Here is a 25,157-nt window from a genome sequence, read left to right on the forward strand (position 1 = left end):
CATCTCTTCTTTGAATATGTCCCTTCCCCCACTCCTTACCTCTCTCCCTCTTACACTGATTTTCCATCACTCTCCAAGACTCCCCATCCCCCTGTTCATGGTGCTACAGGCACAGAGCAGCGCAAGAAAGGTATTTGCTCAATAACTCCTGCTGTCAGAAGATGCAGGCAGTAAAAAAAAAAAAAAAAGGGCAGCACCATGATATATGCTCGGTCTTATCGGTGGAAACTGGACACGGAGAAGGATAGAGAGGAGAGACGTAAGGTACAGCAGCAGTTATACTACAGTACATTAAGAACCGCAACCACCCTTTTATCCCTTATCAGTCCTGTGTTTCCGTTTGATCTTTTCTACCTTGCAGTCAGTCTCCTCACTCTTCTCTCTTAGACCTTCTGCCTTTTTCTGAAGGTGGACAGAGAAACTAAGGAGACCTGCATGTTCTTTAATGCACTCATCCAAGGTCTCCACTCGTGGTGCATCTAGGGAGCACTCGATTTTTTTTCTTTCCCTCTCTTGTGAAGTGCAATGGTTTACCACCTAACAAACAGGACTTGTTCCTCTATCTAATGTTACACTTTTCACACTAGCTGGACTTTGGTATCTCTGTTTCTCTAAAGGGATGGCGAAAGGAACAGTGAGGGAGCTTTAAAGGGAGGTTGCTAAGTATCTGACAGCAACAGTAGTAGACAGTGCAGGGAGGGTATGACAGCAAATTAATTCCCATTGTTAATGGCTCTTCTAATTGTGTTTGGCTTAATGACCATGACACCACTGTGGTCGTTTCTAATAGGTCGAGAACACAGGCGGTCTCTGAGACAGATTAGTGAGAGCTTTGGGAATAGTGGAGCTACTTATTCACATAGATAAACAGTATATATTTTGTAGGACATGGTAAAAAAAAAAAAAAGGCAGGTTAATAGTAGATGATAAACTGTGCCATCATTTTATTTACTTCCTACTTTCTTTACTTGTGTATTCTCTAGAGCAAATGTCTGCTCACCACTCCGTAAAAAGCAGTAATTCTCACATTTTGTTCATTATAAAAACTGCATACCTTTTAAACTGAATATATTGGAGCAATCACAAAATCAGTGGTTTGGAGATTTATGCTGTCTGCAGCATACTGTGCTCACTGTGTGAAATGTATTCCCTAGCCCTATCGCTTTTCATTGTGACACGGTTCAATTTCAGTGATATTTGTTTAGTAGTATTAAACTCAACTTGGAGATGAGTCATGCTTATTTTTCTTAAGTTATATGATATTTACTGTTTACCTGATGGACAGTGTGCTAGTCCTACTCTTATCTAACCTTTGCTACAGTAAATACAAACCACCTGGGCATTTCTCTGCTGAATGCATATTGACAGGATAACCGCAGATACTGAAAACCTGCTGAGTGTTCTTTTCTTTGACAACAGAGCTCTTCTGAATTCAATCAATGCATATTATTGGCGAGAAGGTACAGTGTATGTCAAGGTTAGTTTCCGTTACTTCTGCCTCTGCCTTTGATGCTAAACCTGCAGCCGATGCACAAATCTATACACAGCTTTACCTGACATACACACAAACCGGGCAAAACAGTGTAAACCTCAAACACTTAGCGGAACAGTGAAAGTGAGCATTGGGGGAAAACACAAGAAAGTGCTTTGGAGTTGAGAGAGGATGAACTTTTATTCCTTTCAAACCACCTTCCTTCTGATTCATCTCAACTCTCTACATTTTTCTTCTTTGATCTACAGCTTCTCGTGATTTTCTCTCCATTACTATTGGAATTTATCTGCCTGGCTTTACTCTACCTCCTCACTTTCTGCTCAAAAAACAGCTTGCAAGTCTTCTACAATGATTGATTCTGGTTTATGATGGAACCTTTACAATGCACACCCGTGCTACAGAGCTAGTCCATATACAACTCATCCTACATAAAAGTCAAGTAAAGCATTTTATGTGCCTGTTCACGTTAGAAACACACAGATGTGAGAGAATAGGAACTCTCCGTGGTCCTGAATTTCTAATTAATCATCCTCTTCTCTCTCATGCATGCACACACACCCACACACACTCACTGCAACACCAATTATCTATTTCCATGTTTAGGATTACACACACATTTCCTCTACGAGGCAACTACATAAATTCTTCTCTACCCATCTGAATAACAGAATTTGTTAAACCACTAACCCATCCACATGCACTCCTCCCTTGAACATCACATGCTGTTTGATCAGTGTGGGTGCTGAAGATTAAACTGAACTCACATGACCTTCTTTCTGATCTTCCACACCACTGACTCAGTCATGGCCTAAGCTCACTAATACCACCTATAAAAAATCTATAAGCTTTTATAAGCTCTTCTACACACTAGGTTTGTTTGAGGGAGAGTATAATCTGCACATCACGGTTTCATTGTATTTTGTTTAAACTTCTTGTGTCTAATGTGTTTGTCGATGGGCTCTTCCCTGTGTTGAATTCAGCTTTACTGTGTCAATAGAGCTACGCCTGGTTCAATTCGGCTCAAGGCAGAAAAGATCTGTGCACATTGAAGTGATACACTTTGAAGCATAGGACAGAGAAGGGGACCAGAGAAGGGAAGAGAGGGAGAGGGGGATCAAAGCTCCCAATAATTGACGGATTAGTTTTCACAAACCATTTCCTTGGCAGTGAGGGAAAAACATAGCTCTGAACATGTTCTCTCATTGAAATAACATAATATGGAATATCAGAGTCTGCCCCTGAAGGCAAAACATGGTAAATACAAATAAATTTGACCTTGAAGGAAGCAAACATTAACAAAAGTGGTATGGCCGAGGCAGTTGTGGCTACACAGCAGCTTACTTTAAAAATTATTTTTGTGCTTGTTCTCATTATTTCATTTAGATGTTTGTTTTGATGCAACACTTTGGAATAAAAGCTTCATAATGACAAGGTCAAATCAAGAGACATCTGTGAAAAAGGGAAAAAAAAAAATCAATAAATAAAATGACTGCTATTAAACAATCAATTTAGAGTGAAACAGCCTTTTATTGATGATGGGCTTTGAATCAACAAGCTCTGATGGTTATGAAAGAAAATTCATGCCTCAAAAAAATGCAGGTAAAAAAAGAGAACAAAGCACTCCATGGTCAACTAATACACTATAAGCATTCACAAGTCGGTCTATCTCATGGCAGTTTAACTACAGGCACTCTAATCACATTAAATTTACAAAGACACTCAAAATGTTTTTGTAATACTTCACTTCCATTTGGAAAATTGGCAGTAGCTCTAAGTGCTAGTTTATCAGTGTTTTACAGGCTTACAGGTGTAGCAGTTTCTGGGAAAAGTGAATTCTCCACACAGTGCTCTGTAATGGTGTGTACATAGCAGTCTGAGGTGGAAATGATGTGTTGAACATGAATGTGCAGTGGAATATGAACTAAAAAATATCCTTAAATTTAGTCAGACATCTCTCACATGAACACTCCAATGATCTTAAACACGCCTTTGCGAACACGCACAGCGGTATAAAAAAAAAAGCATCTTTGAAAGGTTTGCGTCAGCATGGACTCTTGGCCGTCCCAAGCGGCTTAGCTCGCCTTCTGCAAGCAGTACTGAGAGAGCTAGAGATGGACGAGAGAGCACGACCAATTTTCCCATGAGAAAACCTAACAAAGGAGGAGGAAAAACATTGTGTTCTTTTATACGGTACCTAAAAAAATGCTCACTGGGCTGGTTGCAGGAAAACTGCAAGATTTGAGCTCCATTTTCATTCTTTCAATCTCATTGTGGCCTACTTCTTCACAGCAGCATTTTATACTATAACTATATGATACAATTATGTACCATTGCAATTTCATGCTCAGCCATGCTACATTATGTCTGTCTGAACAAGCCTCTATTTCCTCTTGGAATCATAATGTAAGCTTGTGACAACCACTCTCTTTATCATTACCAGCTACAAGTTGATTTTTCATAGATTAAGCCATTTACTCTTATTATATCCAATGGCATTATTCTTGCCGTCCTAGTTTGCAACTCTATCTGACCAAAAGTAGACATCCTTTTAAGAGAGCTTAAGGGTTTTTTTCACTGGAAAACTTAGAAATTCTTTTAAATATAAACAAATGTCAAGTTTCCATGCTAGACCTTCAAAATCAAAGAGGTTATTCTTTCTCAGCTTTCGACATTTTGCTCATTGTTCTTCAACTCAACTCCCTGCTGTTGGTCTGCCTTCAATAAAACTTAAAAAAAGAAACCTTTGACGATTGGTCGAAAAAACAAAAAACAAGCAGAATAGGAGAGAACTGAGCCTTGGGGAAGAATAAGTGCGAACTACTTCCTGGAATTCAGTTGTCAAAAAGATCTCAGTCAGCTGAAGGGGTTCAACACTGACGCTGAGCTGGATTTATTTCTACTGAACAAGATGGTCCCAGTATGGCTGTCTTCTTGGCTTACATACAGTTTTACAACCCTGAAAATGTAGTTTTGGAGTTTAGGGTAGACTGCTGGCTCAGTACCTTTAAAAAACCAACGCCACCTTAAATTTGGTGAGTGATTCAAATGCATCATATCTTCCTTCACAGGTAATAGCCTCTGGGTGGATACATAGATTTACTTTCGATTGGTAGAAGAAAACAAAACAGCATAACACCCTCATCAAAATGACATCAACCAACATGACTTCAGGGCGTGTTAGTGAATGAACAAAATAGAATAAAGTGGACGCTCATGTAAGGTCATATTATTAGACATTTTAAGAATAACAATTATAAAATGCAAAAAGCAGGGTTGCAAAGAATAAAACACAGGACATTTTCCACAAATCCTGCAATTTCCCCTATTGTTTTCATCAAATCTCCAACTGAGGCCACCACTATTGAGGAGTTTTTCACAGATCATATTGTGCACCACGTTACACTGTGTTGCTTCAGGCCATCTGCTGAAGACTTGGCAGTGGGTCAAATTTCACAGATATCTCCATGCTTCACGCTGATTCTTGACAGCTATCAAACTGACACGGTTGTCATATATCAGCCGGAGTTTGCACTGATGAGGAAAATCCCATCTACTCCAACAGTAGCCATAGATTTCTTGGCTGAAGTAAATTACTTTCATTTATACATTACAGAGACTGTGCCAGAACCACTGCACAGGTCTTGAAAGTTTGTGATTGATAGTTCCATTCTGCTCAGGTAAAAAATATGTTTTGAACAAGAACAGATTCTACGGGCATGTCAAGTAAGAGAACCAGGAAGGGAAAGAGATGATGAGGTGGGCATGAAAAAAATACTTGACAAAGAGAACTTCTTCTACCACACTATCCACATACAATGACTTCTTTACTCCAGTTTCCACACATATGACTCATTCCTGCTTTGTGGGCTGCTTATCTCATTTGCTTCTTTTAGGGTTTGTTCCAATTTCAAGCCTCTAGAGATATCATGCTAGAGTCACTGACTCCTCCCTTTGGCACGATGCACCTGATGATGTAATCCTGTTGTCAGGGGGTTGACAGACGGGAACTGCTGATGTAACCACGGTGCCTGGGACAAGATGCCCTTATGGTCACGATGGAAACAACACCACATAGCACACCAAAATGCTGCATAAATGCCACAAATGAGGGCCACGCACATACATATTAATACATGGGCACAAGGATGTACACTGATTATTCATGTTTAACTGTAGCCTACAGGGGAGCATTCCATTTTGCATTAATTTATTCTTTATTTAAAACTGGGAAACAAACCCTTTTCTTCAGTAATATGCTAAAGTAGAATTACCATATTCTCCACAAGCAGTCAAGGTGAACTTTACATCCATGTCTGTCCAGACTCATAAATATGTAGTTATCAGTCTGAATAAATTTAATTAAATATATTAAATGTATTTTTGGAAAAATGGAAGTTATCACTTTATTGACATATATGGATGGAGCAGGGTGATGTGACAAAAATTGCAATTTTCTTCAATGTTATGGACAAATTACACTTCTAATCTACTGTGAACTCTTTCCATCTAAGATTGTGTTACTGTATATTTTGAATGATGATACCACTTGTGTATTCTGTTTACCACCTGTTTATCTAAGTTATTTATGTACCTCTAATTCTTGTGCCATGTCAGCCTTCTGTTTTTGGTTTTTTTTTTTTTTTTTTTTTTTTTTATCACAGATGCTACAACAGAAATTTAAAAAAAGCTATTTTTTCAGTTATTTCCCAGACTAATGATGATCAGTTTAATTTATTTTCACTTATCAGGTTGATATCTTTTAATTTAGTGTAGGGATGGGGCTATTTATGCATCATTCTGGCTGGTGCTGACTTGTTAAGGTACAGTATTATCTATGACTAATTGCTACATTGTGGGTTAATTAAGGTTACAGACTTGAGTGTTGTAATTTTCCATTATCTGGTAGTGTGTCACCAGTTATTAGATTTATTAAAACATGTGATCACTATGAGGAGACAATGCAAATGTTCCTTTAGTGTTGTGTTTCAGAAACAAGTACTTCTACTTTGACCGGAAAGAGGTGGTTTGCCCTCTCCGAGTCGGTGGAGAGTCTTCGCCCCACGTGGAGGTGTTCAAGTATCTTGGGGTCTTGTTCACGAGTGAGGGAAGGATGGAGCATGAGATTGACAGATGGATCGGTGCAGCGTCTGCGGTGATGCAGTCGCTGTATCGGTCAGTTGTGGTGAAGAAGGAGCTGAGCCGAGAGGCAAAGCTCACAATTTACCGGTCAATCTACGTTCCTACCCTCACCTATGGTCATGAGCTTTGGGTCATGACTGAAAGGACAAGATCCTGGATACAAGCGTTCGAAATGAGTTTCCTCCGCAGGGTGGCTGGGCGCACCATTAGGGATAGGGTGAGGAGCTCAGCCACCAGGGAGGAGCTCAGAGTAGAGCCGCTGCTCCTCCACATAGAGGAACCAGCTGAGGTGGCTCGGGCATCTGTTTCAGATGCCTCCTGGACACATCCCTGGGGAGGTGTTCTGGGCATGTCCCACCAGGAGGAGACCTCGGAGAAGACCTAGGACACGTTGGAGAGACTATGTCTCTCGGCTGGCTTGGGAACACCTCGGGGTCCCCCTGGAAGAGCTGAAGGAGGTGTCTGGGGAGAGGGAAGTCTGAGCATCCCTGCCTAGATTGTTGCCCCCGCGACCCGGCCCCAGACAAAGTGGAAGATAATGGATGGATGGATGGATGGATGGTACTTCTACTACTGTATATTTGAGCAGCAGTCCTGAGTAAAAAAGTTTAGTGACTGTTCTTTTTTGTAGTTGTTGACAGAATAATATCAATGTTCGTCACATGTTTGGGAATAGGAAGTGAAAAGAGTGAGATCAAACCAATAGATAATGGCCAGAAATTTTTTTGTGTAGAGTATGATGGTGCATTTTAACCTATTACACATCTGAGTGATATTTTGGCTTATTTAACAGACAAACTCTATGGCCATAGTTCAGTTAATCTCTGAATCCCAATTAACAATTTTACCAGATTTGAAGAAATTCTCACTAAGCACTCCAGAGATGAGGCCCAAGGATTTTCAGGTACGGAACCTAAAAGCAGAGTCCCTCTGTCAACAGTTGTCATGGACATGGTGTACATGGAGGAAAGTGGATAAAAGAGTGTGACACCACTGTCAAACATGTATCTGCATGCTGAAGTGATAGTCAGTGAGTAAATAAGTAGAAAAGTAGCAAATATGCTTGTGTGCTGTGTGTGTTTTTTAACACACAATACAGTAGGGTTGAGGCTTTGTATGGTGTCTGGAGAAGACTAGGAAAGCCAATTGGACATGCTGTGCCTGTTCCGATCAGCTCTGTAATGCCTCCCAGGCTTAGGTGGATGGCTTTGAACATTACTCTGGGTCGTAAAGTTAACCATACCTGACATTTCCCTGGGCAAGAGTGTGCTTTGTGCATGAAAATATGTGTACATGTATGTGTGTGTTTGCGTACATACACAATGCTACTATAGACGTGAAAATCAGGCTGAAAAGAAAGCCCTGGACAACAAATGAACCCGAATAGACAGTGTACATACAATACATCACATATGTTGCATTGCTTATCTGAGGAATCTCTCATGTATATTTAAACTATAATACATAAATACACATTGGAAGCCATTACTGTACCTACATAAAATAAACCTTGGCATTACAGCATGACCCTGTCATTTACCCACATGGCTGACCCTCTTTAGGACACACAGATGCACACTGGTACACATGGTGAAAAACAATTAGAACTGTCTGCTGAGGGATTTACTGCACTAAGCTTTCATGAGGTGAAATCTCTGCAACAGATGGGGAGACATTTTCCATAACTGGATACTATTACTTCTCTCAAAGAATGATTTCCTGATCCGTAAAGTATGTAAACTCAATAGGTAATGAGAATACCATGAAAGCATTATCTACCATTGAGGAATGAGACCACGATGAGAAGGACAAAGACTGAAATAATGGTCTTGCATTATGCATCAGTTTCAGAGCAGTTTCCAAATGTTGGTCTACGGTCATCTCATCTGTTTTATTGCAACCTTGCAATTTTCATAAACTGACTAAAACCATTACATTAAAACAGATGGCAATGCATTGCATCCATTACAACATTACATGTACAGTACGTTATATGAGAGTGTTCAATCAAGTGCTAATTCTAACATTCACATATCATCTTTTAAATAAAATTCAGAGGAGTTAGAGATTAGCGCTCAAACTGAGGATGTTCTTTTTTACAATGACACAGAGTACTAAACAAACAGTATGTTTATGCAGAATTAGAATCAGACAACAAAAAAAGAGCAATTCTTTAAACATGCTTTGATTATTAAATTATTAAATCCGCTTATATTATGCAATCAGATTGAGTGAAGCCAGATGACAACCCAATGTGATTCCCATTTTCAGCCACAATTCTGAAATATGTTGATTGCATACTAATGATGCACTCACACTGCTGATAGCTCATTAAACCTACTGTTCATTTGCATGAAGAAGAAATGAAATACATCAGATGTGTGAATAATTTACCTCCAACCATAAAGAGGGTGACTGACTATGTACTAGTGTAACCTCACTAACAGCAAAACTTAGAAAAAAATGTGTATTCTATGGAGGGACATAATGTGGGTGTCCAATATTTACATATGAAGGGTGATGTCAAATGATCTAAAGTGTCAAGGGCGATAACGACACATCTGCGTATTCAGTGCCTTGGCATGTTGCCCAAGTAACAGAGGACAGGCAGCTGGGAGCCACATTTAAAAATAAATCTGGGAAGAGCCAAAAGTTTGTCATTTTGATTGAATTGCAAATGTGGACTCAGAGGACACAAGAAAAAGATCTGCAGTGTAGTAAACTTATGTGAAAAATGTAATAACATTTGGGTTCCAGTGTTAAACCCTACCCTCTTTAAATCTCTTTAATCATTTTGCCTGTGTGCTACTTTTGTATACATATACATTTGTGCTGTACTTCTGATCAAAAAATCTATGAATGACTAAATGGTGCAGCAAAAGATTTATTCTCAAAGTACAGCTACTCGATAAACACACATATCTACAAAATAAATTAACAACCATAGCATTAAGGGGGCTACGGTTTCATAAGAATATAGGTTAAGAATATACACAGAATACAATTCTTCATACTTGCTGTATCAGAAGTTTTGTCATTTTTTTAGCTAAGCATTTTCAGTTGATTAATGTGAGCTCAAATTTATTTTTGTGCTTCTAAACACAGTTCTTAGATATAAGCAGTCTGTCCTTTGCAATTCTCCACCATTTTGCAGAGCTAAATTATTCATGTGTACTTGGTGGAGTATAATTTAATTGAATAATAGTGATCTACTCAGTGCATTGAATTAAACCAACACCTCAGACCAGAGAAGGTGAGCAAAATCTTAAATGCATTACATTTCTCATATCCACACATGCAAATGTATATGAAAAACGACAAAACTGAGCCCATATATCCCCTTACAACAGCAGTTACCATGCACACTTAACACCCTAACACAAAAACAAACACTCACTCACATTAACACACAAGGCTGGATTACTGACAATAGGGACTGTCTCTTGCCTTGCTCAACTTGTGCATGAAAATAGCTAATATTCTACCAGGGAGTCAGGAATCACCCAGCAGCTACATCCTCTGAGAAATGAAGCAATTTAAAAGCACTACACACCAAATGTGATATTCATGATTTGAATTCCTGCAGCAGAGCCAAGCCACACTGTCATAACCAAGCAGACGTGATTCCCATTCAGACTGAGGGGAGGGGAAGGAGAGTAGACAAGGATATTCCACCCCCTGAGAAATAGTGCCCTGGATGGTGAAGGGGAACAGAGGAAAGAAGTAAAGCCTAGACCTCCTTGTACTTTTTTCTAAATCATACCTTCTGCTGTCTTCTGAAACAAATTAGGTGACATAAATTGCACACCAACTGTCATTAGTGAGTTTTTCTTTTTTTTCTGCTAGATTTAAGGATTTACCACTAACTGAGAACAGTGGAGTTTCTTTTTACAGTTGAATCCAACAAATTATATGACTTTTCTGATATACCCCCATTTGACTGCTACTCAAAGATGAAATAAGTGTTTTCGGTCTTCTCAAAGCGTCCACAAGATACCTCTGTACAGTTTGAAAAAAGTGAAGAAAAGTTGAAGTGGTCAAAGGTCAAGGTCACTGTGACTTCATATATTTTGATTTTCATGATCAGGACATTTCAGGACCATGACAGAATTTCTTCAGATTTGGCACAAACATTCATCAGAACTAACGATGAACTGATCCCAATTTGGGGGGGTCAAGGGTAAAGGTTACCGTAATGTTCATCTTTTGAGTTCACTTAAATGTGTAATATAATAATGTGATATGATGACACTTTGTATCCAGAGGGTCAGAAGTTGTCTACAATATTTTAGGAATGTTTTTGGGTTTTTTTTGATCCAACAGAATTTGGAATTTAGAGCCCAAAGGTCAAGCTTGCTGTGACATTGTTGTACATTTAGGCCAATAACTCATTTAAGATGATGGTAATAAGCATCTGAATGAACTTCTGGCTCTTGTTCTTTAAACATCTGTATTGGTCTTTTCATTAAATTGACCCAACCACACATAGTGAAGGTGGTGAAGACTAGAAAATGATTGCTGTCTGAAAGAAATCAGCAGAAGATGAGATAAGAACAACAGTATTTAGTATTGAAGTCAACTATTATGTAACAAACTCAGGAGGATTTGCAACAGCATAACAATGTCATTCCACTTGTGTCTTTGTAAATTAGAACAGAATACTTTAAGACCACAAGAAGTCACTTGTAAATAGGGGTGTGTATCGGCAAGAATCTGGCAATGTGATACAAATCACAATACTAGGATCACGATACGATATATGTCAATATATCATACTTTTGTTTTTTAAGATTATTTCCTGGAAGAATTGAATTACACTAGAAATTTGCACAAACACCAAACACATTTTTATTTGATCAGAACAAGATCTAATGCTATATCACAAATTTTTTTGAATTCTCCTTGTTTCAAAGGACCTAACATCTTCCTCTCAGACAGTAAAAAGTTCTTTTAGGACGCTTCAAATAACCATTATTTAATAAAACAGTGTTAAATAATAATTAATAAGATATAAACAATAAAGAAAACCAAAAAACAAAAATGAACCTCCGCCATATCTGCATTTGAATAAATACCTAAAAATATTGATGCAGTCCTTTTTAATATCGATACAGTATTGTGAAATTAAACATCACGATATATTGCAGAACCGATATTTTCTAACACCCTTACTTGTAAAGTCAGTGTAGCGGGCAATAATGTTGATTTCTACTCTCCTCTTGAGGGAGGCAGATTTTCCATCAGCAGATAACCTTGTGTTGATTGTGCATTGTTCCTCTAAGTTAAATCTGAATATGTTGACTAGAAAAAAAAGTCCATGATGAATTGAAAAGAAAAAAAGTCTGGTTTCATTTTAAGCACTTGGATATGGTGAGCATGGCTCTAAAGAGTTAGCATAGTTGTTATAGTCTATGTTGGAAAAGCTCCAGGCTCATTGATCTGAGAGTATCCGAACAAGTAGAGACTGCAGCATCCAGCAGGCACTCAGCAGGACGACCAGGTAATGTATGCTACAGTGGATGCGTGTGCATGCTGTAAGTGCTATCCATACATAACCACTTTAATCCTGAAGGAGACAGGCAAAGGCGGGAGATGGCAAACAAAATGGCATACATTCAGCGATCCAGTTGGTAGAAGGCCAGTAGGAGGAAAACGAGGGCATGGTGTATGCAAAGGGAGTTGGGGGCCAATGCGGAAAAACATGCTGGTTGCCAGGTGGCATGTGGCATGTTAGGGTTTGTGTGTGCTAATCAGTGTTTGTGTGTAAGGGCAAGAGCTTTATATATCTGTGAGAGAGTGAAGCAGGGAAGCAGCAGAGAAGCACCTGGAGCTATATGAGAACCCTGGGATTTCCACCTCAGGCAACAGGATAGCTGCCTATCAGACATGTGAACACCTCTGCACACATAAACACACCACGTTTTCTCCACTGATTACTGTCACTCTTACTGGCTCCAATTTTAACACTGCCACACACACACACACACCCTTGACTGCCCTCAAGTGTAGGCACACAACCGAAGGACAGGGTGGACCAAACACTTAAAAAACCTGAAGTAGCATAGAGCCACATGGTTCAAGGATGGATGTGAATACTGATCCGGACTGCAGAGGTGGCTACTGTAGCAAAGACCACTAATTACAGCAAAGGACAAAGTGGAAGAGAGGAGGGAATACAGAAGAGGGAAGGATGGAAAACCAGAACATAAAATGAATTACGATCAAGGCGAGAACAGATATGGAGGACGGTCGAGAAACAAGAATGAGTAATGAGAAAGGTGGACAAAGGTATCATTTGTAGCAGGGAATAGTCAAAGATTGTGTGAAAATGAGAACATGAACAATGGAAGCTGAGAGAGTGGGAGGCGCTTTTGACAGAGAGAGGAGGAAGAAAGGCAAGTAGACTGGATTGCTGAAGGCTTCCCTCAGATCACACAAGCCCCTTAAGAATCTTTCTCAGACTGAGTAACACAATCGCAACACTTTCGACTTAGTCTGGGAAGTTTGAGCTTATAATGGCGTAAAAGTCTGTCAGAGATGGCAACAACTTCTCAGCTGCTTTTCACTCTAGATAAATATAGCCATGATTTGCATTCTTCAAATTACGGAGCAGATGAGGATTGAGTGATGAGAATAAGTGAGCATTTCATTTTTAACTTAAAGGAGTGATATTTTGCTTTTTTAAATGGAATTAATGGTCTACATCACAGGTGTCAAACATGCGGCCCGGGGGCCAAATCCGGTCCACCAAAAGGTCCAGTCTGGCCCTTGGGATGAATTTGTGAAATACAAAAATTACACTAAGATATTAACAATTATTTTAGTTCAGGTTCCACATTCAGACCAATTTAATCTCAAGTGGGTCAGACCAGTAAAATACGATCATAATAACAAAGAAATAATAACAACTCCAGTTTTTTCTCTTTGTAAATGTAAATATTTTCATGTATTTACACTAAAACAAAAATTAATTTAGCAAAAAATGTGAATAACCTGAAAAAATGTGAACCTGAAATGTCTTAAGAGAAGTACAATTTTAACAATATTCTGTCTGTTATTAAATGTTTTGTGTATTTGTAGATCCACTGTGATCTGTAAGTTATAATGTACATGTGTAAATGATAAACTGAGGCAGAATATTGTTAAAATTACACTTATCTTTTCAGTTTGTTCATGTAATTCACATCTTTTGAAAGGATAGTTTGTAGATGTAAACCTTGACATAATGTAAATGTATTTTTTTGGCTCTAAAATATGGAGAAAAGTTTGGAGTTGACATTATTTATATATTATTATGTTATTATTTCACTGGTTCGGCCCACTGCAGATCAAATTTAACTGAATGTGGCCCCTGAACTAAAATGAGTTTGACACCCCTGGTCTACATAAACTGTAAATGCTATGCTTGGGTCTGAATTCTTCATTAATTCAACTCCACAGGTCCATCTTCAATCCTATTTCTGAGTAATGACACCAGAAAGGTGGTTTTGAGCGCTAGCCCTTTAAATGCAAATGAGCCACTTCATGCCCCACCCCCTCCAGGTTGTTGGCTGTGCTGCTCTGTCCCGTTCAACCAACAACTGAACATTTTAGGTAATCGGCTCGAAGTTTGGACATATTTTCAGTATGGACTACAACCGCTGCTGGTGATAAACAATTATGTCGTACTCTGAGAAATATTCGTTGGAAGTCTTGACCTTATATGTGCAAATGTTGTGATGGAACTAGTTATAGATTTGACAAATGAAGAAGGAATTAAAACAGGTTGTAGAAATCCACTCCATTTTTGTCAAAATGAATACAAAGATAGCTTTACAGCACCTGGAGGGTTCAAATTCAAACTTTTTGAACTATTAGGGTCCAAATACACAAATAAATGTACCAAAGACTAATAAAAGTGGATTTAGCAAAATATGACCCCTTTAAAGAATTGCAAATGGATATTCTCCTCCTTTAAAGTGAAATAACCATTGCATTGGGGAAGCATGGGTCTAGATCAGGGGTCTGCAACCTGTGGCTCCGGGGCCACATATGGCTCTTTAGCATCTCTCTATGGCTCCCTTGGTCAAAATACATACTGAACATTTTGAAATGAACTGAATGAGTCATTACTTTTTAACTCTGTTATAGGCCTAAATCTATTCTAACTTTGTCCATCTGCAAAAATGTGCAGGCTTTGAATAATTTTTTGACAGTATAAAAACCAAAATGTAATATTTTCTTGCCAAATTCAATTCAAGATGCTCAATTTGCATTTGTTCATAGTTTGTAAGTAAGCCACTATACATGAAAGTTGCGCTTTTTCTCCATTACACAACATAATTATGTTTTGGAGATAGTGTCCATCATTAAAAAAAATGGTACAAATCTTGAATGTTTTCTTTCTTGTAGTTGTATGATTTCAGAAATGCAGCAGACATTGCATTATCCTCCTGAGACCCAGGAAAGTAAAGTTTTTTGGGTTTTTTTAACATTAAATAATAGTTTTTATTGGAAACAGTATAATGGAAGTTTCTTTAGATACGGTTTTTAGTTTGTTTTTTTAATGGAATGTGCTTGTTTTTTTTGTTTTCTTTTGTTTTCTTTTGTTTTTTTTTTGTTTTTTTTTTTTTTTTGGGGGGGGGGGGGGGGGGGCGTTAAGTAATGCTGTGAAACTCTTGTCCCCTACAGAGGACAAAAATGCATTGCTGGGTCTCTAGAGGTTATTGTAATGGAAATACAAAGTTAAATAGCAAACTAATCACAAATAGGCTACAGCAGAGCAGCCACCTCATGATAAGATGTAGATGTGTTTAAATATTTTTTTCATGGCTCCAGTCAGATTTCTTTCTTTTTCTTTGAGACAAAAATGGCTCTTTAGGTTATAAAGGTCACCAACCCCTGGGCTAGATGGAAATCCAGTACTTTCCAGTGTTTCCACTTCACCTTCATTGTTTTCTCACTCATTCACTAATAAACTAATAAAAGTACACATACATATATAGCACATACTGTACCTTATTGGTAAGTTTGTGACAAATCTCTGTCATCCTTGCACTAATAAAAATGTGTCACCTCTCCTGCAGCACTGACAGAACAGACACTGCATCTTGTTTGACCAGGATCACTGTTCTCAGAGGAAATTATACTAACTTTCCCTGCCTTCTATGTGTCACTGCTCTTACATTACAGTTAAGATAGTACACAGTTTGTTCTCTCATGTTTCTCTGTTCTCCTTCTCTCTCTCATTGCTCATCATTCTGCAGAACTGTCAGGGGGCATGGTTGGTAAATCACAAATGAACCCACTTATTGAATCCCTCTTGACATTTATTTTGTACAACTCATATCTTGTGGATGTGTGCTTGTCCACGCCTGGGTGAACCCATGTGAAAGCGGGTTTGGGTTTTTTTCTACTACTCATGTGCTTATGTATACTATTTCTGACCGGCACTGTTTAGGAATTATATCTTAATGGCATGATGAATCAATCTGGATTAACAGAAACAATGCAAACGCGGTCAAGTGGAACAGATGGGGCTCAGCTTGGTATGCTGTGTGTGGAACTGTGTGCATATGTGTGTGTCCTGCTCTAGCAGAGGCAATTCATGTGACCTTGATCGTGGGAAGCAAGGAACATTCCGCACTATGGATGAAGCAAATACATACATATTTACACAAAAATACCTGTTATTACAGATGCCCGCTGACAGGCATAGGGGGAATGTTTTTCATCTTTAAATGTTAGCATGACACAATTATAGTCATATGTCTTCCAAACTGGCTAATATAAAAAGGTTTCCAAGTGGCAACCGTCGTGTGGATTCTTGGAGAGGCGCTGCGTAAATGCCTGGTTATTTCATCATGGCTAGCACTGTGCACCTATTATTATCACGGCCCAAAAATCAATTTCCAATCAAACAGACAGACTCACTACAGGAATTCTGATGACAAAACCCGCAGCATCCACTACGAGTGATAAATAACAGACTTTTGAGAGAGAGATGCTACGTTTTAGTGCTCACAGTTCCTTATTAGTACATCTGCAGTGGCTGTAAGGTGATTTAAAGTAACTGCCTGGTGTTTCATTCTTTTTTTTTTTTCATTGCCCTTTGATATAGTCCTCCAATTGTAACATTATTCAGGTAGTGTCTTAATGTGAAACCTCAGTCTAACAATTAAACTTACACTGCAGGTGATTTCAGATATGAAGCTGTGCAAGTGTTAACAGTTGTTTCAAAGTCAGTGGTACGCCTTTAGGAGATTGCATTAAAATATGTGTGTACAATGTCGCCACACTCTCTTGTCACCTGTGAAATCGCTACCTTAGCCAAGCCTAAAAACAGATGCATTTTAAAAATACTCATTCGACATTCAAAGTGTTGTTGCGCGTAGGCTAAGACAAAAGGGCAAAGGAAAAACCTCACAGGAAAACAAGCAAACCTAAGGGAAAAATAAAGTCAACTGAAGTGCTGTGTGCATTATTAAACAAAACTTTTTTGTCCCCCTCCAAAAAATATTTAAAAATATCTATATGTAAACCCACACTTTATCCCCAGTCCTTCATTCCACTAAGTAGTGACAGTCTACCTTGGTGCAGAATTAACAAACCACCCCAGTTAAGATGCCAGCCTAGGTTCTCAAAATCAATATCCATTAAGCATTCAATTGATTTAACAGGGGACAACCAAGTGAATAATGTGAAAATACAATGAGAGGGTTGAATTACCTGTCAGAAAATTAAGCCTCAGCCACAGGGATGTGTCCGTAATGAAAGGGAAATCATGAAGCCTACATTCCAGTGCAGGGATCGCAGTGTGTGTGTTACAGTCACACTGAAGGCTACTTTCTTTTTAAAATATATATATATATATATATATATATATATATATATATATATATATATATATATTGATGTATATTTGTGTTTAGATGCAAGTTTTTTCCCAGTTTGAATGTGTCTGGAATTTCAACTAACACTTCAGAGCTGTTCAGAGCATCACGTTGTTTTCTGTGGAAACACATTTTCCATACTTAGAATAGCAAATGTGCATGAGCTAGGCTGCCTGATCTGCATAAATATCCATGCTATTAGGTCAGTGAATTTCATATTCCGCCATTTAGGAGTGTTTTATGTGACCTCATAACAGAGGAGCGTCGACTATTTCAATAGAATGTTACCTGGAAATGAGTTCAAATCAATAAACACTATGATTTAGTTTAGTTTTGGAAGTAAACAGCCTAATATTGTAAATAAACCTTAAAAACTGGAACTGGATACTCACTCCGCTTTCCGGGCCAATCCAACTGAGCGGCACAGAGTGGTGGGAGTCTGCGGAACCAGGGACTTGCAGCAGGGGCTCCTCTTGTCCTCCTCGGCGGAGTCCGGACTGGCTTGGCTCGCTTTGGGCGACTGCGGAGAGGTGGGGACGAGCTGCAGCTGCTGAGGGTGGTGTGAGGACGGCGCAGGAGGGGTCTGGTGATGCTGAGGCTGGGCCGACAGACCGGGGATCTGCTGCTGCTGCTGCTGCTGCTGCTGCTGCTGCTGCACCGGAGGAGGAGGAGGTGGAGGCTGCTGAGCCTGCTGGCCGAGGTGAGCCGATGCTTTGTTGCCGGCCGGGTGCTGATGGAGGTGGGCCGGCGCCTGGGGACTGGCGCTGCGGTGAGTGGGGTGATGGTGGTGGTGATGATGCTGTGCGGGCTGGTGGACGTAGTGATGGGGGTCCCGCAGCTGTCGGTTCTCTCCTATCAGGTCCTCCACCTTCCGCTCCAGCTCGTCTATGCGTTGGCGCTGCGTCTGGATGAGGCTTTGCTGGTTCTGGACGATAGTGGTGAGCTCCTTCAGGTACAGAACGGCTTTCATTGGATTATCCAGCAGGCTCTCCATCACTGAGTGTAGCTGTGGCCGTTGGACCCGGCTTTGTGGACTGGTTCAGCTGCTTCTGGAGCTGCAATCCGTCGACGGGGCCTCTAGTCGGTGAGTAACCGAGATGCTGTGACGGCCGACTGACGCCTGGACGATCTGGAGGGGGTGGGTACTCTCTCTCTCTCTCTCTCTTCCTCTCTCTCTCTCTCTCTCTCTCTCTCTCTCTCTCTCTCTCGGAGGATACCAGAAATGGTGCTGATGCAAGGGGGGGGGATCAGCATCAGCCGAGTGAGGGGGCGGGGCCGTAGTGGGTTAGTGATGTAAACACCCGCATGGGAAACAGTCAACTAGGTTTGTGACGTTATATCTAAAAGTAATAAGATAACTATAACATCCCAAAATGTAATTACATATTTTAAACACGAAATTCACAGTTTAGAATTTTTTGTAAATTTGTTTATCTTATTTGGAAAATTTCATATACATAAAATAAATATACTAAAACACGCCCAAATTTTAAAATCTTCCTATTGGAATTTGAAAATTATATTAAATCTTTAGAATTTATCCATAATAAAAAAAAATAAATAAATAAATAAATTTTTTAAAAAAGCTGTAACACCCTGGCTATTTATAAACAATTATTTAATATTGACTGAACTCTCTGTTGTATTTATTTATTTATATTTGTAAGATCTGTTATTTATATATTATTTATTATTATTTTATTTACTTACTTTTTTATACTATTATTTGTATATTATGCGTTGTATCTTTCATTATTTTCTCAATCTTATATGTTCAAAAGCTTTCTCCCTTTTGACATCTTGTTGTTTGTTCAAATTTTTGTACTGTATACTTAAATGTTTTCAATAAAGTTGGAGAAAAAAACTGTTTTTGACGTTAAGCTTATATACTCTTTCAAATGTGATAAAACTGTCAAACTATATCAGTGTTTTTCAACCTTGGGGTCGGGACCCCACGTGGGGTCGCCTGGAATTCAAATGGGGTCACCTGAAATTTCTAGTAATTGATAAAATTAAAAAAAAAAAAAAAAAAAAAAAAAATTTAATTATCAAAAAAATATATGGTCAGTTGACAGACAATCCCAATCCATAAAAGACATGACAAACTGTGAAGCTGAAACTGAAGCACTGTGGTACTGTTTATCTTTCAAATGTTCATTGTGGTCGGTTTCAGATGCTGCAGCTCTTTCATAATTCATAGTTTGAGTTATTGTTTCTTCAGTATTAATTGTCAGCCTTGTAAATACAAGCTGGACTGACTGTACATATCCTGACCAAGGAAAATAAAATTCTTACTTTGTGCAGTAATCTACACCTGGCTTTTCTGCCTCCGTCCATAATAATATACATTATATAGACTAAATGTCGTCCAAAAATTAACGTTTATTTGCAACATAGTATAGTAAACTATAGCATGATCAAAAACTAATTAATTTTAGCAACAAAAACAATAGTCTCCGTTTTGAATGTCTGGGGTCACCAGAAATTTGTGATGTTAAAATGGGGTCATGGGCCAAAAAAGGTTGGGAACCACTGAACTATATGAAGAACTTTTCGAAGAGAACTAATGTTTAAGAATCCTTTTGTATATATTGGTTTGTTTTTGTTTGTATGTTACGATTGTTGTATGTTCTTGTGGCCTTGTCATTGTATGTTTGATCTTTGTTAACTGGAATCTTTGAAATAAAGTTTTTTTTAAAAAAAACTATATGTTTTTGACATTAGACAAAATCTGAATAATTTTGTCTCCAAAACAATAAAACCTCTCCAATCATTAAAATAAACCACTCTCAACTATTACATTTTAGTTGAGGGGCCACATAAAGCACAATTTAATTTCAAGCGGAAACTATGGACTATGTAAAATAATAGCATTATAACTTATAAACACCCAACTACATAACTCCCAACTGTTTTCTTTGTTTTCATGCAAAAAAAAGGAAATGTGCAATTTAACAATATTACGCCTCATCTTATCTACACATGCACATTTCAACTTAAAGATTGCAAAGGATCTACAAAAGCATAAAACATTTAGGAACGGTCATAATATTGTTAAAATTACACTTATTCTTATAAAGAAATGTCAGGTTGTTCATGGTTGTTTAGATTATTTAAATTTTTTGTGAACAGATAGTTTGTAAATGTAAACATTTTCATCATGTAATTTTACTTTTTTTCACACCAAAACAACAAAAAAACAAAAAGGAAAGCATTGGAGTAGTCATTATTTGTAGGTTATTATGTTATTATTTTATTTGTGATCAAACTGGGCTTTGTGGAATCTGAATTACAACAACCTTGACACCCTTGAATCTTCAGTGTAATTAATCCCATGGGCCAGATCAGACCCTTTGTCGGGCTGGTTTTGGCCCACGGACCAGATGTTTGATACCCCTCTAAACCAATTATTAGTCCTGTCCACAACATTAAGATGTCTGCCATCTTTTCATTTGACCTTGCACTTCTCTATTTTCAAATTTCTCTGGAAAATAACACAATATGAAAAAGCAAAAAAAGATAGAATTTTTGATGAAATCTCATGAACTTCACTTCACAACTATGTATGTGATTTCAGCATGTGCATGTGAATTAGAGAAGATGAAGCTCAGCAAATCCCTGTTCTCCATCTGGATGTGTGATGTGATAACTACCGCTTCTGGTGCTCTTTTTTGTCACACAGAAGTCTTTGTGCGTTATTGCAAGTCATTCTGGTTGTTGCCCCGCAGGGCTGGAAAAGGCATGGCTGAGAATGTAATAGCTCCATCCTAATGTTGCTCACTTAGCAGCAAAGTATGAAAATAATCTCATTTATGTAGATTATTTTACAAGGTAAATGCAGGTCAACTGGAGCATTTTTATCATTTCATCCACATTTTAGTATGCAAAGAAATCAGACTGTTTGGGGTAAATACATTTCCCTCCCACACTAATGTACAAATAGCTGTATAAATTACTATAAATTGGTTAAAGTAAAAGAGGGTGCTTTTTACTTTGCAAAGTGGTGTCTCTGAGTTTACCAAAAGGGAAATAAAAACAAGTCAACCACACAGATAGCATGAAGGCAGCGCAAGAAAAGGAAATGGGTTTTGGGTTTGCAGAGATGATCCCTCCTGATACAGACTAAAGTGATATCTCACATAGATGGTGCCTTGTTTTTGTGGCATCTATAGTATGGTTTGGTGCAGTGAAAATTTTCAAGAATTATACTTCTTTATTTAACGTGAATATAAATGTGTAACAGGCCTAAATAATGATGTCTGAATGTGAAGAATTCAAATGAGCAAGATTCTGAAAAAGAGAAGGCCTACACATTTGTTAAACCTTCATCAGTCACAACAGTGTTTATTCGAGATAGGTATTTGTTGAAATTGAAAGGAGTCATGCATTCAGCTTGAGTAAATTAGTGTTAATTAGTGTCAGAGTCTAATGAAGCAAATGACAGACTGCCAAGTTCTCCAAGAACAGGAGTGGCAATAATGTGCAGTGATTAATAGCAGTTTTTACAAGAACACCAAAGAACTCGTGGAACTTTTTAAAAATACCTCAGAGGAAAAATATAAATATCGTATGACCTTGAGACAGTGAAATATTAGGACCACAGTAGTGAGCCAATGTGGGTGCAGCCAGGTCTTCCCTTCCATATGGCTGCTTTACAAGCTGCATGAAGTGAAAAATGGCTTGCTCACCCGACCAGCGACACATGGCTGGACGGAGCCAAAAATGAGTTTGGGGATTGTAAAAATGGAAATGATGCCAGCAGTGACTTTGGCGCAGGGGTGACATCTGCAGAGTCCAGCCTTACTTATTATTGACTCTCTGATGGAGGAAGTGCAATCCACCTTTAACATCAATTAACTTACAGAAGCTGCTGAAACCTGAGATGGTCGCACGTCCTTGGTCTGAAACGACAAGGACAAGTCACGTTGTGTGATGAGAATAGGCAAGTTATTTACCTCAGTTACTGAGTACGTGGAGATGAGAGACCCTTAAGTGCCCTTTAGAAAACCATGCCAGTGAATGCTTACATTTGTTCACATTTAAAGTGTGCAACCACTGACATTCAAAGTCCCGGTTCACAATTTTCACTTATGCAAGAGAGAAGTTTGAAAGTTACTTTGCAGTGTGAAAGTTTTGCCCTGTCTTCGGATCCTCCTCTAGAACTTTTGATTTCCAAACTGTGTTATATCAATATAGGCTTACTCCCCAGAGTGCAGTTGTATCTGGAGTTTGTTGCTAAGCTGAAAGTAGACCAGCTGTATTCTATCTCATTATTCAGTGGAATTGATGCTGAGTTTGATACAGACTGTGAACTCTTGTGAACTCAAAGGAAGATACAGAGGAAACAGAGAGCTGTCTTTCAAAAAGAAGCAACCACAACAGACAAAGGCTCCTGCTTTTGTCTTGAGTAGCCAGCAGTACTGAGAAGCGGCACATCTATCTGAAAAGTTTGATCTTATAGCTTCATAATTGTCACGATCACCATCACATTTGGAGTGATTTGTCACTTTTCCTCAATCTTTAGACTCTGCAGTAAAAAGAAAACTGCTCTGTTCTTGGGCTCTTTTCGGGCAGCTTTTCTCATCAATATGGATTTATTGCTGGATGCGTGAACCCGATTTGACTTAGTATTTGAGCGATTTTATGCCCTGAGATGACTCATTGCTTATGGATATTTTATGTATCATCACTACCTCCTTGGCATAAAAATAGAACGAAAAAACACACTAAAAAAAGATGAGATTAATCAAAATGAGTCATTGTCTTCTTTTGCTTGATGCCAAAAAAGTCAAGGCAGTTTAGGTAGTAAAAAAAAGACTGACTTTTGTCAAGGACTTTGGAGCTTTAATGACATTAAGATGCGATAAGAACAGACAATATGATAAAGCAATCAGTGTCAGGTAGAGATTAATTACTTACAAAGCTACACTTCATTAGTGACACTCTAGAGCAGACGTGAACAAGTCAGGAAGTCATCAACGCCAAGAGCATCTGTTTGAAATAGCACTTTAAATGGTTTAGCCCATTGGTAACAAATGCTGTTTATTATTTGTAAAGTCCCCAGCTGTCTTAATACAGAATGTAAGCCTTGTTTTTTCATGAGGTACTTGAGTTGAAATGTTAAGGCCTTTTGTTCAATAACTAATGACAGATAGAACAGCACAAAAAATTCAGAGACGTTTCTTATGAAGTTCGTTGCTGAGGTGAGAGCGGATAAAAGTGATCATTCTGTATTGATTTTCCAGTGTAAGTCAACACCAAGCAGGACAAAGAGATAAAGACTGGATGAAAACAGACAAAGTTTAAGCTCTGCAAGAAGTGGATTGTGTACTATAAAACAGGACCGAGATTTTGTACATGTATTTTTAATAGTGAGGGTTTTTTTTTCCATGCCTGTGATATCAGAGGTGACACATTTCTGGAAAATGTACATAGGCCTCCCATTTAAGAAATGATAGCGTCCCCTAAGTAGATTATGTAATGACTGAAACTGCTTCTAAGACATAGCTGTTTATGAAAACTAGGCCTACAACCTCAGTGGTTCCATTTCTCCGACGTTTTTCATCTTAGTAAAATTCCAACATCGCTATTAATAATTTATTGATACAGACTGTTCACACACTCACTCCAGGGAGACTTCAAGTATCATAAGATCAGATGAGCAGGTTTTTCTCTGTGTTCTAAGTCGAAAGGTTGTGATTTTTAGCAGTAGTTGTCAGAGAGAGTTTTTACTGAAGCTATCAGTAAAAGCTAACATGAGACAGTTGGTTTAAAATGTGCACGATTTTCCATAATGTGCACATATTTGACATAAACTGGAGATTAGTTCTACCTCTGACAAATCCAGAATAGAAAGAAATAAATGAGGGAGGAAATTGATGTTAGAAAGAAGAAGAATCTTTATCTTGTCAATTAGGTTCACACACATAAACATGCACCACACCGAAATATGTCCTCTGCCTTCAGCCCATCACTAGATCATGCTTTTAACACACACTGCAAACTAGGAGCAGTGGACTCGCCATATCAGGTGCCAGTGGACCAAATGGGGGGATAAGTGCCTTGCTCAAGGGCACATCGGCTAGTAATTATCCGCCGGTCCAGGAAATCGAATCAATGGCGCATTGGTCACAAGCCGACTCTCCAGCCATCTAGGCCATGGGTGCCTTAAAAAGTAAAGTTGATGTGTATTCTTGTTATAATAAGTTTCATATTTAGTTGAAGCTCTTTTGAAACCTTCCACCTGATTAAAGCAAGGAGAGCTGTTAATGTATGCATCTTCTTGACCTCTGGCCTGGTGTGGTGTCCAAAACCAATATCCATCACCCCACCCCCCTTCCCTGTTGGCTCAGTGGCGATCGATCATGACAAGGTAGAGAGGCCACATGTATCTATTGTAGATTAGCTTAAAACGTTAGAGGTGATAAGTTTGGAAACTGCATTTTCATAGCACATTCTATAAAGTAAGTGTTATATGATTGTCCCATGGTGAGAAATAAAGAGATAAAATGTGTGTGAAATGAATTGTTGTAGTTATAAGGCATATCTCCACCACATTTAGTTTGGCTGTTGGATTTATGCCCTGTCTGTTTGTAAAATTACAAGCCTTTAGCTGCAGATAAATGAATAATGTGTTGCGTTTAACACTGAAAACC

At 38.6% G+C, this 25,157-nt stretch overlaps 1 protein-coding gene across 2 annotated transcripts in view; it reads right to left on the reverse strand.

Moving 5' to 3' along the window:
* Positions 1-18,633, reverse strand: part of iqsec3a (IQ motif and Sec7 domain ArfGEF 3a) — a 95,581-nt gene extending 76,948 nt beyond the window's left edge. The window contains exon 1 of one of the 2 annotated variants that reach the window (XM_030150316.1): positions 17,895-18,496. In XM_030150316.1, coding sequence (XP_030006176.1) covers positions 17,895-18,496 — 602 coding nt within the window. Of the gene's footprint in view, positions 1-17,894 lie in introns of both variants that reach the window. The other variant, XM_030150317.1, reaches the window with a different exon arrangement.
* Positions 18,634-25,157: the final 6,524 nt, after the last annotated feature.

Source organism: Sphaeramia orbicularis, chromosome 12 (assembly GCF_902148855.1).
Source record: "Sphaeramia orbicularis chromosome 12, fSphaOr1.1, whole genome shotgun sequence".
Lineage (NCBI taxonomy): Eukaryota > Metazoa > Chordata > Actinopteri > Kurtiformes > Apogonidae > Sphaeramia > Sphaeramia orbicularis.